General features: G+C 37.3%; 1 protein-coding gene across 9 annotated transcripts in view; it reads right to left on the reverse strand.

Annotated features, from left to right (window-relative positions):
- LOC109407097 (neuronal acetylcholine receptor subunit alpha-7) overlaps positions 1-16616 on the reverse strand; it is a 349591-nt gene that overhangs the window by 164898 nt on the left and 168077 nt on the right. For all 9 annotated transcript variants that reach the window (XM_062851756.1, XM_062851750.1, XM_062851749.1 and 6 more), the window contains 3 exons: positions 9618-9798; positions 9463-9538; positions 7530-7724 (listed from right to left, as the gene is read on the reverse strand). In XM_062851756.1, the coding sequence (XP_062707740.1) occupies positions 7530-7724; positions 9463-9538; positions 9618-9798 (452 nt within the window). The remainder of the gene's footprint in view (positions 1-7529; positions 7725-9462; positions 9539-9617; positions 9799-16616) is intronic.

Genomic DNA, 16616 nt, shown 5'->3' on the forward strand with positions numbered 1-16616 from the left:
ACCATTGCAAATTCTCACTTGTTCCGTCCCTCCTGGGCGCATTTCAATATTTTTATGCAAAATTTTCTCGTTAACAGATAGAGGGGAGTCAGATCTATCTGTTACCGGTAAAAGATTTCATGAATAATGGGGGGTAAGCCTAGGAGGGACGGGAGAAGCAGAAATTCCCAATGGCTGTTACGCCCTTTTCAAATGTTGGTCTAGAATTCTTCTTTTTACTTTTTTTACCATGCGGCGCATAAACGCAAAATGGTTTGAAAATATATTATTTTGCTAGGGGTTTTCTACTGCAAATGGTTTGCTATGGAAATTCTGGCTTTCTCAGTCTAGGGAATCCAAACGATTAAATTTTACATGGGCAATGCAAATTTAATCCTTTGGATTCCCTAGACTGAGAAAGCCAGAATTTCCATATATTATTTTACATATTGATTTACCCAAGTAACCACGGTGCTAAAGCCTTATTACGTGCAGATATACGGTGTATTTAGAGCAATCATTACTTTACATGCAAACTTAATGTTGATTCAAAGTGGAAGTGGGCAATTATAGAATCAAATTAAGATTATACTGGTATAATCTTAGATCAGTCGCATAATTGCCATTTCCACTTTAAATCAACCTTAAGCGTTCATGTAAAGTAATGATTGCTCTGAATACACCTTATATCTGCATGCAATAAGGCTTCAGTACCGTGGTTACTTGGGTATTTTATTTATTTTAGACCGAAGGTGATACGTGAAATCAGTTATCCCCAACAAGTAATGTAAAAACGTAAATTAGAATGCCGACACCGAAATTTTGACTTTCGAAGTTTCTCTCGCATGATCAATATTGGTCAAAAAGGATTTGTATATTAAATTTATTGCGACAGAATATGAAAAGTAAATAGATTGATGCGGCTGTTCGAGTCCGTATGAAGTTGATCATCAATATTAACTTCTTTTCTCGATCAGCCTAGATAGCTGTGTAGTGTCGGTAGCGATTGGCTAAGAATAACACTACGGACCGCCTGTTCCGGTGGTAAGAATCCACCAACAGGTGACCCCTAATTCATGGTGTGATGCGGCTTTATGCTTACCGTGCCTAGGAATGAATGGCTAGGGGGGTCTAATAAAAACCTAACCGCTAACGGAGCCTGTGGAGTACTAGGGCGCCCTCCACAGTAGGTAGCCCTTACTGCGCTAACCGGAGCAATGGTGCAGTGGACCTTGTGTTTCTCCGAGACAATCAGCTGCCCTTCTTTAGTTTCACTTGAGGCTAAATAAGGGCGGGATTATGAAGATGTTGTTAATTAGTTTAAATTTACACCTATATGGTTTCGAATTATGCGATTTACATAGTGTATTCTGTGTATCCTCGCCTTTGGCGTTTTCCAATCGATACCGTTTTGGTTTTATTGTTGCTGTTCTTCGTTGTGCTGTTGTTGCGAAGAGTTTAATCTTGCCTAGTTTGGGTAGTGGCTACGGTTAAGATAGCTCAGATCAATCTTCAGCATAAAAGAACAGCAACGATCAATCTTTGCAGACTTATGCAAAATGGTACAGCCCAAGTGGCCTTGGTACAAGAACCTTACTTTCGTAAGGGAAATTTCTATCTAGGAAACCTTGTGAACCCGGTGTTTGCCACTTTCAGTAAACATGAAATGGCAAACTCGCGTGTCATGCCTCGAGCCTGTGTGCTTGTCAACAACGCAATAGTTGCTACACTCATCTCTGAACTAACCACCAGAGATGTATGTGCTATCACAATTGATGTATCTGTTGGAAACCTCAACAGGAAATACGTCTATTGTTCTGTGTATTTACCGCATGATGAACCATCCCCTACGGATGCTTTCAAACAAGTCATCGCATACTGCACTTCAAAAGGCCTTCCGCTAATTGTTGGCAGTGATGCTAATGCTCACCATATCATCTGGGGCAGCTCAGACATTAACTTGAGAAGCTCCAGTTTGATGGAGTACTTAAGTAGTGCATTACTTAACATAGGCAACCGCCCAACCTTCATGGTATCTGCTAGAGAGGAAGTGTTAGATATAACGCTTTGCTCTAGCAGCATTAGTCACGAGCTGACCAATTGGCATGTGCCAGATGAAAAATCTTTATCTGACCATCGCTACATCTTTTTTGAACATCTAAATGTTACTTCGCAAACATTGCGTTTCAGGAATCCTCGGTCAACAAACTGGGATCTCTATACTGATTTGGTTGCAGCCAAATTTCATGGATATTCGCCATCCATTGACACTCCAAGTGATTTAGATGATGCCGTTGATACTACAACGACCTTCATCATGGAAGCATGCCCTCTACGGTCTGTGAAGATCACAAGAGGAACCCCTTGGTGGAACTCTGATCTGGCGAAACTCAGGAAACAATGTAGAAAGAGTTGGAACAGACGACGTTCGGCTGGTTCGGAGGCTTTCAGGTCGGCTCGCAATGCCTACAGGAAAGCTCTCCGGTCTGCTGAACGATCCGGCTGGAAAAACCTTTGTACAAATGTTTCCAGCTTGAGTGAAGTCAGTCGGTTAAACAAAATCCTTGTGAAATCTAAGGATTTCCGGGTGAACGAACTTCGTTTGCCAAATGGCGATCTGACTTCTTCTGATGAGGAAGTTCTGGAATGCTTATTCAGCACACACTTCCCTGGATGTGTGGATATTACATCTTCGGATGATCCTGATGTCTTTTCTTGTAGTTATGATTCTTTAGTTTCGGCTCGGAATATTGTAACTATAGAATCGATTGAGTGGGCTCTTAATAGCTTTGCTCCTTTCAAATCTCCTGGGGCAGATGGGATTTATCCTATTTTGCTTCAGAAGGGATTTGATTATTTCAAACATGTTTTGAAAAAACTACTTGTTTGCAGTTTTGCTACAGGTATATTCCCAAATCCTGGAGGGATATTACTGTAAAGTTTATTCCGAAAGTGGGTCGTGCGTCGTATGAAGAAGCAAAGAGTTTCAGACCTATCAGTTTGACCTCTTTTCTTCTGAAATGCTTAGAACGCATTGTGGATCATCACATCCGTGATGTTCATCTGGCCAACGTGCCTCTTCATGTGAACCAACATGCCTACCAATCTGGTAAGTCCACTGTGACTCTTTTACACAAGGTTGTTTACGATATCGAGAAAGCATTCGCTCAAAAGCAATCTTGTTTGGGTGTTTTCTTAGATATCGAGGGTGCCTTTGACAACGTGCCTTTCGATGCCATATTGGAAGCCGCACGGAGCCATGGTATATCTCCAATGATTTCCAATTGGATTCACCAAATGCTCAAAAACCGATATCTCTTCTCGACATTGCGTCTAGCAGGGATTAGGAAATTGAGTGTTTGTGGATGCCCCCAAGGGGGAGTCTTAAACATCTATTGTTCTTTTCACGGAAAGGCGAAACCGTAATGGCGTTCGACCTTTGCGTCTCTTTGATTCTGAAATCAATGTGACTGAACAGGTAAAGTACGTTGGAGTCATTCTTGATTCCAAGCTTTCCTGGACACCTCACATTGAGTTCAGAATCAAGAAAGCTTGTATGGCCTTCGGGCAATGCCGGCGTACTTTTGGTACAACTTGGGGTCTAAAACCCAAGTATATCAAATGGATTTACACAACTGTGGTTCGGCCAATATTGGCTTATGGGTGTCTTGTGTGGTGGCAAAAGGGTGAAGTGAGAACGGTCCAATCAAAATTAGGTCATCTCCAAAGGATGTGCTTAATGGCGATGTCTGGAGCGTTCTCTTCAACTCCTACGGCAGCGCTAGAAGTTCTCTTTGACGTTGCCCCATTACACATTTATCTCAAACAAGAAGCCCTTTCTTGCACTTACCGGTTACGGGTACTCGGTCTACTAGAGGAAACTCATGTGAACCGCACATCAACACACACCTCGTTGTTTCCACTTTTAGTGAATTGGGACAAAATTGTCCTTGCTCCAAGTGATCTTACAATTGCTTGTAATTTTCCATATAGGACATTTTCCACGAAATTCCCTTCCCGGGAAGAGTGGACATCTGGTTATCTGGAAAGAAGTATTTCAGACGTCACCGTATGTTACACTGATGGCTCCCTTCTCGAAGGTCGAGCAGGTGCTGGTGTTTATTCTCGTGAGCTAAGGCTGTATCAGTCTTACTCACTTGGTAGACACTGCACCGTTTTTCAGGCCGAAATCTTTGCTCTTATGTGCGGAGTGCAATCAGCACTTCAGCAGCACGTAATGGGCAAAGTAATATACTTCTGTTCAGATAGCCAGGCTGCTATTAAAGCACTTGCTTCGGCCAACTCCAGGTCGAAGATAGTTATCGCTTGTCGAACTCAAATCGAGGAGCTGAATTCAGCAAACGCTGTTCACCTTCTATGGGTACCTGGTCATTCTTCCATCGCTGGAAATGAATTGGCTGATGAGTTAGCTCGCTCTGGAGCATCACATGACTTCATTGGCCCTGAGCCAGCTATTCCGATATCGAAGTGTTGGATTAAGCTTCAGATTCACACCTGGGCTGTCATTCAACACAGACAATATTGGAATAGTTTGGAGTCATGTCGTCAAACCAAATTGTATAGTGCTGAGCCATCTCTACGGGTGGCGAAGTATCTTACTAATCTGTCTAAGCAGAATTGCAGCATGTTGGTCAAAGCATTGACTGGTCACTGCCGACTCAGCTATCACATGGCGAATATTCAGCAAGCTGATTCATTTGCCTGTGATAGCTGTGAATCCGATTATGGAACTTCGTATCATTTGATATGTAACTGTCCAGTTTTCGCGCAACTGCGTTTCCGAGTATTCGGTAAACACTTATTAAGTGAAACTAACTTCAGAAACCTGAATCTTCAGGATATTCTGTTGTTCTTAACCCGCTGTGGTAAAGAGCTATAGGCTCTCTTTCGCTTTATGTGTTATTACAGTGCCCTTTTCAGGGCGCTGTTTGAACCCATTGTGGTACGCTTGTGCGTTAGTACCCTCTTCCACGGTATTTTTCCTATTTCCCTACCTGTCCCTATCCCCATCCAAATCCTTTTTCCTTCCTTTTCCCTCAGGTAGATGATGAAATAGGCTGTTATTTTGGCGATGGCACAAATGTCCCAAATGAAGGATAACGTGCCTCTGGAGCCGGCCTTCTGATACCTGATACCTGGGTATTTTATTTATTTTAGACCGAAGGTGATATGTGAAATCAGTTATCCCCAACAAGTAATGTAAAAACGTAAATTAGAATGCCGACACCGAAATTTTGACTTTCGAAGTTTCTCTCGCATGATCAATATTGGTCAAAAAGGATTTGCATATTAACCCTCTAATACCCAATCCCGCCTTTAGACGGGGTATAGTTTGAGCATTTTTGTAATTTTTGTTTCGTGGAAAATCAATTTTTTTATATTTTTGGCTGATATTTAGGACTGTTCTGTATATCTCAAAATGGTTTTTGGTGTATTTTAAAGCGTATTTACATTTTTTTAAATCATTGAAAAATTGATGTTTTAGTCACCTTTTAGAAGTCATTGTTTATTTTGTATTGAATCGCTACAATTAACATATTTTAAATTTTTCCCAAATCATTCTATCCTTGTTTAATAATTTAAGGGAATCGAATACACTCTAAAATTATGTTCCTTAAAATTACACGGAAAATAAAACTTTCTGTGAAAAAATTTTTAAATAATAATATTTCAACAATAATCATAAAATCTCAAAATGTTTCCATCTCAAATAATCCGTGCCCCAAATTAGCTTCCAGGAAAAATATAAAAGTGTGGGGATGTTCAAAAATAAAAATTAGAAAAATCAAAAACTGAAATTCACGAAATCGAGAATTAAAAAGAATCATCTTCCAAAACATGTTTAAATCGATTTTAGATGACGAAAAATGATATTAAGATCAAAATCAAAAATTTGGGTATTAGAGGGTTAAATTTATTGCGACAGAATATGAAAAGTAAATAGATTGATGCGCTTGTTGAGGAAAACTGATCATCATAATTTTATATTTTCAAATTATAACAAACGGAGCAATATTCTTAATTTAGTTGAAAATCGGAGTTTTCGAATAGCGAAGTTGGGGAAGCGGTGCGCTGTATAGTAAACCTGGCCCGCCATACAGCGCACCACTTCCGAAGTTAGGTCTGACACACAGATTTGGAGAAAAATCCAACTTCGCTAGTCGTTAATTCCGGGTTTCAACTGCACGGAGAATAAGATCTTCTGGATATATGGATGGATATAACACTATCAACTAGTAAGTGAGTGCACCATCAATGTGCGTTTTCAGTTCGGTTTGCGGTAACAGTTTGTGATAGGTCCTCCTTGACATTAAGTAGCATGCAAGAAGCCAGATGTCTCCTCTCTCTCAGGTCATACACACGCCCTTTTACCAAAGAGACACAAATTCGTTCGCATATTACGGAACGCTAACGAGGGAGGAGGGTCCACGGAAGTGTTACGCTCCATACAAAATTTCAAGATTCCTCACACAAAAGTTGTTACGTGATGGAGGGAGGGGGTCTAAAATTAAGAAAATTCGCATTAAGTAATATGCGAATGAACCCCAACTGTTTTCGTTTAAAGATAATACTAATTCTAATGTACTATAAGTCGAATCTTTTGAGACAAGATTAGGGTGCATTATACAAGTATAAGATTGTGCCTTTGACCGTCATATCTAATATTCAGTTATAGTTAAGTCAATTTATTGCGGAAATTCCACCTGTTTAGACCACTGCGCGAAAATAAGTTGCTTGAATTTTTCTTGCGTGTGCCCACAGAGCACATGCTGGGGCATATATTATGCTGCGTTGTTGAGGGCACTTTGGCAATAGTGTTACATTATGAACGAACATAACGCACCTACTCTGAAAATCGACCCAACCAATTATAAAACTCCGTAACGGGAAATAATGCATCAAATAATCGTGCCATTTATAATCATGTGTTCAAAGTTCAAACTACACACTAAACCAAAAGAATCATGGCGTCTAAAAAACTAAAAGAAGTAACATTTTCATTTCATGTTTATGCTCTGAAGTGCCTAAATTTATATAAAATGTTGACATTGGATTCCTATTGTTTGTCGCATTTATTTTCCGATCTCCAGTTATACGAATTTGTTTGAATTGTTGTGAACTATGGCTGCATTTTTGGTTTACTTTTGGGATAGCCCGAACGAGGGCACTAAATATGCCAACGAAGCATGCCAATACTCTATATCAATAATAACTTCTTCAACCTGCAATGCAAGACTTAGCAATGGAGCTCTTCGGAAATTTTAAATTTTTCCAATTTTCCAATGCCCTTACTTTTCCTCTCACCCTAAAAGCACAGGGTCAGAACTTAAGTTTATAAGTTTCTGGTCGGAAGCAACGAAACATGTTGAAATTTAAAACATAAAGTATTTCAGATCTTCGTCCAAAAACGATGTAAATATTTATATCCGAAATTGAGAAGTACGACGATTCAAGTGAATTTCCGATGGTGTAAAATATATGTTACCTTTAAAACGTTTTACGATTTCTAGGATAAGGAATATAGTTACCTAAGGTTAGTTTTTCGCCGGAGTCCGGTGGTAGCGTAAAACCTAATAGAGCCATTGATGAAATCAGAACACACGGAACAATCAAGTTGAAAAAATAGTAGAGTGTTCTCCTACGAATCTGTATAGTGAACGTTATATCAACATATGGTTCGGGGCAGCATTGATATGTTATAGTGTTCTTCTTTCCTGGCATTCCTGTAAGAAATATAGAAATTTACATTTCAAGTATTTTGACAGAGAAGGAGCACTCGTTCTTGACCTACAGCAATTCTGTTAAAAATTTGGTATTCAAAAAAGTTAGACACTGACTATGGGCAGTGATGGAATTACTCTCCTCATGAAGCAACTCGCGAGTGTAAAGCCAACGCAAGGCTTACTCACGATGCCGAGAGTAAACAGTGTGTGAGTTTATTCGCACCCGCCTGCTTCGTGAGAAAGAAGCAAAACAAAAACAGAAACACTCATGAGCTTTTATTCGTGAAGAACTAGTAGAGGTGCGGAAAGTGCATTTTGTTGTTTTTTGGAATATGCTATTAGTGATTATCCAACATAAACTAATGCTTTATGCTTCATTGTTCCTGAAAAGCAGCACTGCCAGTCGTTAAAATGCGTTTTTCGTCAAAATGCAAAAAACTCACGAAGCTTCGCGAATCACATGCGAGTGCTTGCCAGCTTCGTTTACTCACAAATAAAGAAATGCGAGTATTCTCGGGCCCCTGTTGTTCACGAGTATGTAATTATTTGGTGAAAATAATTTTTCATTTAAATGTTTATAACTTTTTTATACGTCAATCAAAAACGCTGAAATTTCCACAAATTATAACCCATATATTAAAGCTCCATTGGTAAAATTTTGAGCGAGATCGAATAAGTTTTCTGAAAATTATAGAACATTCAGTAAAATTTATAAGATTTTTGAACACATTTTCAAAACATTATATCTCAATATGTACTTGATGAAACTTTTTCATTTTTTTGTGTTACAGCTTCGTTTGAGGTATTATCTTCTTCTTCTTGGCGTAACGTCCTCACTGGGACAAAGCCTGCTTCTCAGCTTAGTGTTCTATGAGCACTTCCACAGTTATTAACTGAGAGCTTCCTCTGCCAATGACCATTTTGCATGTGTATATCGTGTGGCAGGCACGAAGATACTCTATGCCCAAGGAAGTCAAGGAAATTTCCTTTACGAAAATATCCTGGACCGACCGGGAATTGAACCCGTCACCCTCAGCATGGTCATGCTGAATACCCGTGCGTTTACCGCCTCGGCTATGCGGGCCCTACATATTCACTACAAAAAATATGAAAAATTTGTATATGTTCAGAGTGTCATTTGGAAATTAATCATATTTTGATCAATAAAAGTTCCAAGTGTTTTCAACTTTTTAAAACTCTCTCAATGTAATGTTTCTATGCAGGACCTACTGAACTACATATTAAGAGTAGGTCCTATGGATTTTTCGTTCAGTCAATGCACTTTTATTAGTGGAAAACGTTTGGCAGATTATATGTGCAAAATATAGTAAATTTTTAAACATCGTCAGCTACATAAGCACATTTTTCATATTTTTTGTAGTGAATATAAAACCTCAAACATAGCTGCATGTGAAAGCCTTAGGTATAAGATGTAACGCATAAAAAATTGGAAAAATTTCGTCAAGTACATATTGAGATGTAATGTTCTAAAAATGTGTTAAAAAATCTTATAAATTTTACTGAATGTTCTATAATTTTCAGAAAACTTATTCGATCTCGCTCAAAATTTTACCAATGGAGCTTTAATATTTGGGTCATGATTGGTCAAAATTTCAGCATTTTTGATTGACGCATAAAAAAGTTATAAACATTTGAAAGAAAAAATTATTTTGACAAAAAATTTGCTGTACGGACAATTGTTTGATACACTGTATATAGGAATTTGAAAAATACATACCTATTAAATACCACTCGCCGTTAGTGATAAAGTCGGATAAATCTCCTCCTTCATCTGAATTCAGAACTAAGTCAAGCTTAAAATCGTAAAAAAAGTTATTACGGGTATACTTAAATTTTAAATATGCAGAATACACAGAAAATTTGCAACTATACCTGGTTTCCGTCGTACGTCCAACTACCAAACTTCATTTCACAATGTTGATCATCGAAAGGGAACCATGTGATGTCTATTTTACAGGTGCTCTTGAAGATACCAGGAGGTACGTATAAACAACTACCATTATTTTTCACCACGACATTTGTATGGTAGGTGCCGTCAAATCCTTCATCAGCGCTGAAATATTGATTAGATTGTTCAAATTTGGTTAACTTTTGTTGGGTTAAGTTAGTTTTTGTATAATGAACATAATTTTCAGCATTTACTATTACTTCAAGAAAATCTATTTAGGCCGCTACAAAAATGTTTTACCATTTTTTGATCATAATATTTTTACTTCATCTATTTCATAGATGTCTAGAGATGGGTGTGGACTTTTCAGTTTTTATGAAAAGTTAGTGTTGTATTACTTGTTTAATGGGTTTTCAATGTGTTTCTTACATAGCCGCCCAAGTAACACACTTGTCACCGAAGAGTCACGGTGGCGCAGGTTTTTGTTGCGCAGAAGTCACTGTGACTTACTTCTAACAAATAAACACTTACTTGCTAGAAGAAAGTCACAGTGACTTTGGCGCAACATAAACCTGCGCCGCCGTGACTTTTCGGTGACAAGTGTGTTACTTGGGCGAAACCGTTGGTACTAAAGAACCGATTGCCACTAGGAGAACCAGCAAGCTTTACATTTTTGTGGAAGTTTGATTGTGATGTGGTGTAGCTATTCTGGACACGAATCAGTTTCTAAAATTTCGGTTTTAGTTGAAAAAGTGATTTAATGTGGATGAAGACGTTTATTTCACAGGAAATTGTATACCTTCAGGTGTTTAGGGTTGATTTCAAAATTTCAATTCGTTATCTCTCTCTCTTCTTGGCGTAACGTCCTCATTGGGACAAAGCCTGCCTCTCAGCTTAGTGTTCTATGAGCACTTCCACAGTTATTAACTGAGAGCTTCCTCTGCCAATGACCATTTTGCATGCGTATATCGTGTGGCAGGCACGAAGATACTCCATGCCCAAGGAAGTCAAGGAAATTTCCTTTACGAAAAGATCCTGGACCGACCGGGAATCGAACCCGTCACCCTCAGCATGGTCATGCTGAATACCCGTGCGTTTACCGCCTCGGCTATATGGGCCCTTTTCGTTATATAAGAGCCGAATTCACTAGTTGTAAAAGTTTTGACGCGTTATTCGTGTTCAGAATAACAATATTTAATGGAGAAGGCAATTTTCCATTCTAACCGATGATCAGTTATATGTTGATCAATTTCACTCCAAAGTGGCATTTTCATTTTTTGGATTTTTGAAGTTATCTAACTTAAAGATTAAATTTGCTGAAATAAATTCTGTCACGTAGTTTCAAAGAAATCCACTAGGAACTGGTTTTGCAGAAATTCTTTTGTCAATATTTGAATGGCCACAAATGTTATTTGCAAAAGTTGTTTTAACGTTCCGTAACTCGCGCGGTTGACTACCTGCGTTAGCACCACGCTAATGTTGAGTACAAAAAGCGAGATTTTTTCATCGTGTTGTACAAAATACAACAGCGATCGCGCTTGGGTTAAAGTGATCAATTACGGATTACGGTACCTAAACTCACTGTGTTTTGCACTCAGTACTCCACAAACTCATTTTTAAATGTAGAGTTTTGAAAAAAATCTATATTTAAATTATAGGAATTTCTCGGCTCTGGCAGTATGAGTGGGTAGCAAAAGGCTGTTTTGCTCCTACATCCGACGTTTCGGTTATATTTATTTACCCTTCTTCAGGAAATAGGAGTTAGCTTTTTCCAATTCCCTGAAGAAGGTTAAATAAATATAACCGAAACGTCGGATGTAGGAGCAAAACAGCCTTTTGCTACCCACTCAGACTGCCAGAGCCGAGAAATTCCTATAATCTGTAGAATTAATTGTAATTGATAACTGATATCCCAGTTCTTAGATAAAACTTGGAGAAACATTGTTACATGGAAAATACTAAGAAAATTTCCTGAAAAACTATATAAGTTACCCCGTTTTACGGTACCATTGTAAAATGATGAATTCGAAAGGGTGAATGCATTTAGGAAACAACAGTCCAGTGCTGAATATGTCATTTTGATTTATGTAGATTCAATAGTAAACAGCTCATTTCAGAAACCAAATTTTAAAATTTGGTACCGTAAAACGGGATGTCATTGATCAGTGCACACTGGGCCACGAGCGGGATCTAGCAAGTAAAAACCTCTAGCGTTTTGGGAGTGCATTTTTTTGAGTTGGTGTCTTCGGAGACTTGTATTATTTTACCTGTACTTTTATGTGGTGAAGAAAATTAGTTGGTAATTTTGCCGCATAGGTGGCGCTGCGATACTAACTTGTTTGCTTTACGTCCTAGAGGTTTCCCGTCTTCTGCAAAGTTGTAGAGCGTGCAAAAGTCGCCGAAGACACCAAAGCTGTTTGACTTCAAACAACAAAGTTATACCAAAAATTACTATTTAAATTACGTGCATTTACGTGAAAATCACGTTTTTATGACTATTTTGAATGTTATTAGCAAATTCATCAGTTTGAGCACTTCACACGTGTTAATCAAAGTAGCCTGCATCTGATGATACCAGCTTTGCAATTTTCCGGGACATTTAAAATGGTTTTTTTTTGGCAAAATAGTAAAAATTACTATGATTTTCACTAGCAGTTTTTTTTCAAAAAGTTGCAAACTTTGGCAAAATTTGATGCTTGCTTTAAAATATACCACTCAAGATTTATTAAATCTGAAAGTTTGTCGAAGGTATAATTTGGTGTTTTTGAGATATCTTGTTTTAAATGTTGATGTTTTTATACCTAAATTATTTTCAAATTTGGTGTTTTTGAGATATCTTGTTTTAAATGTTGATGTTTTTATACCTAAATTATTTTCAAATAGAAGCAATTCTTTATTCCGGAGTTGTCGTACCATTAGATCCACACGAATCACTTTTATATTAAAAGTTTTATGTTTACCCAACGCCTCAACTACTTGGAATTGACGTTTTATGTTCAATTGCGCATCAATGTATTTAATCGGCAGTGCACATAGTGAAAGTAAAAAAATATAAGTTACAGTTAACTCAACGTACATACCGTAATCCGGGGTCAAATTGATCACTTTAAAACAACTTTTGCGCATAACATCAGTGGTAATTCAAATATTACCAAAAGAATTTCTGTAAAACCAGTACCCAGTGGATCTCCATGGAACCATGTGTTAGAATTTTGTTCAACAAATTTAAACTTTGAGTTAAATAACTCCAAAAATCAAAAAAATAGAAATGCCACTTTGGGGCGAAATTGATCAGTATACAATTAAGCATCAGTTGAAAAGGAAAATTTCCTTCTCCGCTTAATTTTGCTCTTCTAAACCCGAATATAGCATCTAAAATCTTATAACTAGTGAATTTAATACAGGTATTCTTCGATATAACGTACCCTCGATATAGCGTACCCTCGATATAGCGAATTCGATATAACGTACATTTTGCTTCGATATAACGTACAACATTGAAAATTTTTATTTTTTCCAGGAATAACCCTCAGATAAACTACAAAATCACTCAAATCATTGTTTTATTGCAGCATTAGCCTTTTCACCCAGAATTAGCGTAATCTGGGGAAAATTTTAGTGTACGTTATATCGAAGCATGAGTTTTTCGTGAAAACTTATGATTTTCATTGATGGTTTTGTGAATTTCACCGAAATAATTATTTAGGATTAATTTCACGTCGAATACATCAACACTAGCATAAAATTTTTCTCTGCTTCGATATAACGTACACTTCGATATAACGTACAAAGAAAATAATTATTTGTACGTTATATCTAAGAGTACCTGTACTTAAAATACAAAATTAAATTTAAATTTTTTATCTTAAACGCCGAAAGGTAGGCAATTTAATTTGAAATAAGTGATTTCTATTACAACAAATGACTATTTCATCATAAAATTAACTTTTTTAAACTATTTCATGTTCAGAATAGCTACATTACTACCCCACCAACAGGCATGGAAATAATCGTTCACGATTCATTCATTTCGAGATTTCTCACAAACATTCTCGCGGAACGAAACACAATCCTAGCAATCCTATACATAGTGTGTTACGCACTCAGGCGAATGAAGGGGAAAAAGCAAATACACGAAAATTATGGCAGCGTTCATCGTTGTTCGCGTTTACCCGTTGACTCATTCGGTACGGGACTGCAATCGCAAGGCGAATGTTTTGAAAGGATCACACGTGAATGCATTCTTTCAATCGCGGCGATTCTTTCGTTTCGTTCGTCGTACTGCTGCTGATGCTGATGGTGCTAGTTTTATCTATCCCGTTTGTTGAGGGTATTAATCAATTGCGTGTTTTAACTAATTAGAAAATTAATTAGTATCGGTGGTAAATATGAAAGGGTCTATAGATTTCCACGTAATTTGAAATCAGGCAATTTCTCTAGTGCATGTGGATAACATCGCCAAACGTACATTTTTTATTTGGGCTTATAGCAAAGATGGGCTAATTCCTGATTTAAGAAAACAATATTATAATATAACCGAAAAAAGGCAATAAATTATCAAGTTTACATACTTGACAAAGGAAAGAAAATACTACCGCTATATTGTACCGTGTTTTAATAGATCAGGAGGATTATTACTCTGGTTTATTTATGTTTTCAATGTTAACCAAAGATTTCACTATTTCACTAATTTTGACAGTTACATTTTGGCCAAGGAGTACAGGGCAAACAAAATATTTGTCACTCTCAAAAAACAAATCAAAGAAAAAGCTGCAATGTATTTGTCAAAAGTGGTCAAATATTTATCGTTCAGGCAAATCAGGCACCAATCGGCGAGTTTGATCCTCATCAATGACCCGGCGGCGTGGTAGAAAGCTAGCACATCTCATCATGATACATGGTACAATAGTAGATATATTTTACCGAATCAACCGCTTCCGCGCCGCACCATTTGCACAATGTCACCGCCAAGGTCAACGCATTTTCCCCCTTTGCCATCGCACGGCCAAGGAAATATAACACGAATACACATGCTTTACCTTCCCATCTAGCAATAAATTAAAAAAAAAAACGCACCAAACCCGCAAAATAATATTGTCATAACAATCGCGCGAATGCAATCTTTCATTCACACTGAATCTAAAATTTGATTCGTGTGTGAACGTTCGCGTAAAGATTCATTGAATCACGGCCCAACCGAAGAATCACGATCGACATGATTCAATTGCTTCGGTGCCATTCTCTCTAGGGTAATTGTTCCCATCGTTGTGGTAGTACCTATTGTTGCGGTAATGGCAATTGAGCACTTTTTCGACTGAAATGTTACCAAAAGGTATTTTTAATAGATGTATGGTGCTTAAATTATGATATTGCACCATTTGTTTGCTTAAGATTTGCCCAAAAACCTATTTTAAAAAAATATTTTCCTAAATGTGTTTGCTGCTGTGTTCCTATTGTTGCGGTAGTGTTCCTAATGTTGCGGTATCCCATATGATTTAAATGGGATACCGCAACAATAGGAACAAAATACCGCAACATTAGGAACACAATGTTCTTTCAGATAAAAACGAATAAAATGCTCATAACAACATCAAAGTGGCAATATTTCGTTATTTTCCCGTAGATTAAGGATGGATTTTATTATTTGCAATTCAATCCATGTAAAAAGTTTGCTTGGGGCGATACAATTGTGGTTTAAACATGAACCCAGCGCTTAACTCCTCCATGATCGGATCAATTACCCTATGCAATCTTTCTTTCTGCAGTTCATTTGTATTGAGGCTCGGTGGAATTCATTGGAACGGTTTGATCCAACCGTGAGCGAACGATACAAAGCAATCAAAACAAAGAGCGCAGTTGGCAAGATGAATGTGAGTGAATGAATTTTCCCGTGCCTGCCCACCAAGGCTCCATAAAAATGTTAAAACAGATAATTTACGGGAAGTCCTATTAGCAATCGATTGTTTAGGTGCAATAATTTCAGCCTAATGAGAAATATATTGCAAATTCCTAAAAAAAGGTAAAACTAACTTTTTTCTAAAAAAATAAAAGTCTGTACTCATCTCTAGACACCCACGAACCAGATGACGTAAAAAGTTCAGGATCATTACAACGCTTAAGAGTTCCTTGTATGGAATTACAATGTAGTACCCGAATGATCAATTTCACCCCGCTGATCAATTTGACCCCGGTTTACGGTACTAGAAATGTTTAGATGGATATTGATGAAATTATGAAAATAAAACTTAGCTCATCAATGCCGTGTCATTAATTGACACAGTTACTTAGTTAGTAAAGCACTTTCCTATTGTATAAGAGTCATGAATTCATATCTCATCTTGGGCTGAGGATTTTTTTTTATAATTCAACCAATAATTTATTCGTTTTTACGTACGTATGTACGCTGAGTTAACTGAAAATTGACCACACGGATTGACATAACAAAACTTTGCACTTGCGTGAGTCGCTCACACAGGGCCTAAAACGATTATAATTTCTTTCTTTCAATAGACCAATAAATATATGAGCACTGATGATTCAATAAATTGATGCACAAAACAATTGAACACAAAACGTTAATTTTAAGTAATCAGAGCGTTGGATTAACATAAAACTCTTAATTGAAAAGTGATCCGTGAATATCTACTGGCGGGACAACTCTGGAATAAGGAATTGCTTCTCTTTGAAAATAATTTAGGTATAAAAACATCAATATTTAAAAACAAGATATCTCAAAAACACCAAATTATACCTCCGGTAAACTTTCAGATTTAATAGATCTTAAGTGGTATATTTTGAAGCAAGCATCAACTTTTGCCGAAATTTGCAACTTTTTGAAAAAAACTGTTTGTAAAAATCATAGTAATTTTTACTATTTTGCCCAAAAAACCATTTTAAATGTCCCCAAAAATTGCAAAGCTGGTATCATCAGATGCAGGCTACTTTGATTATCACGTGTAAAGTGCTCAAATTGATGAATTTGC

Source organism: Aedes albopictus, chromosome 2, assembly GCF_035046485.1.
Source record: "Aedes albopictus strain Foshan chromosome 2, AalbF5, whole genome shotgun sequence".
Taxonomy (NCBI): domain Eukaryota; kingdom Metazoa; phylum Arthropoda; class Insecta; order Diptera; family Culicidae; genus Aedes; species Aedes albopictus.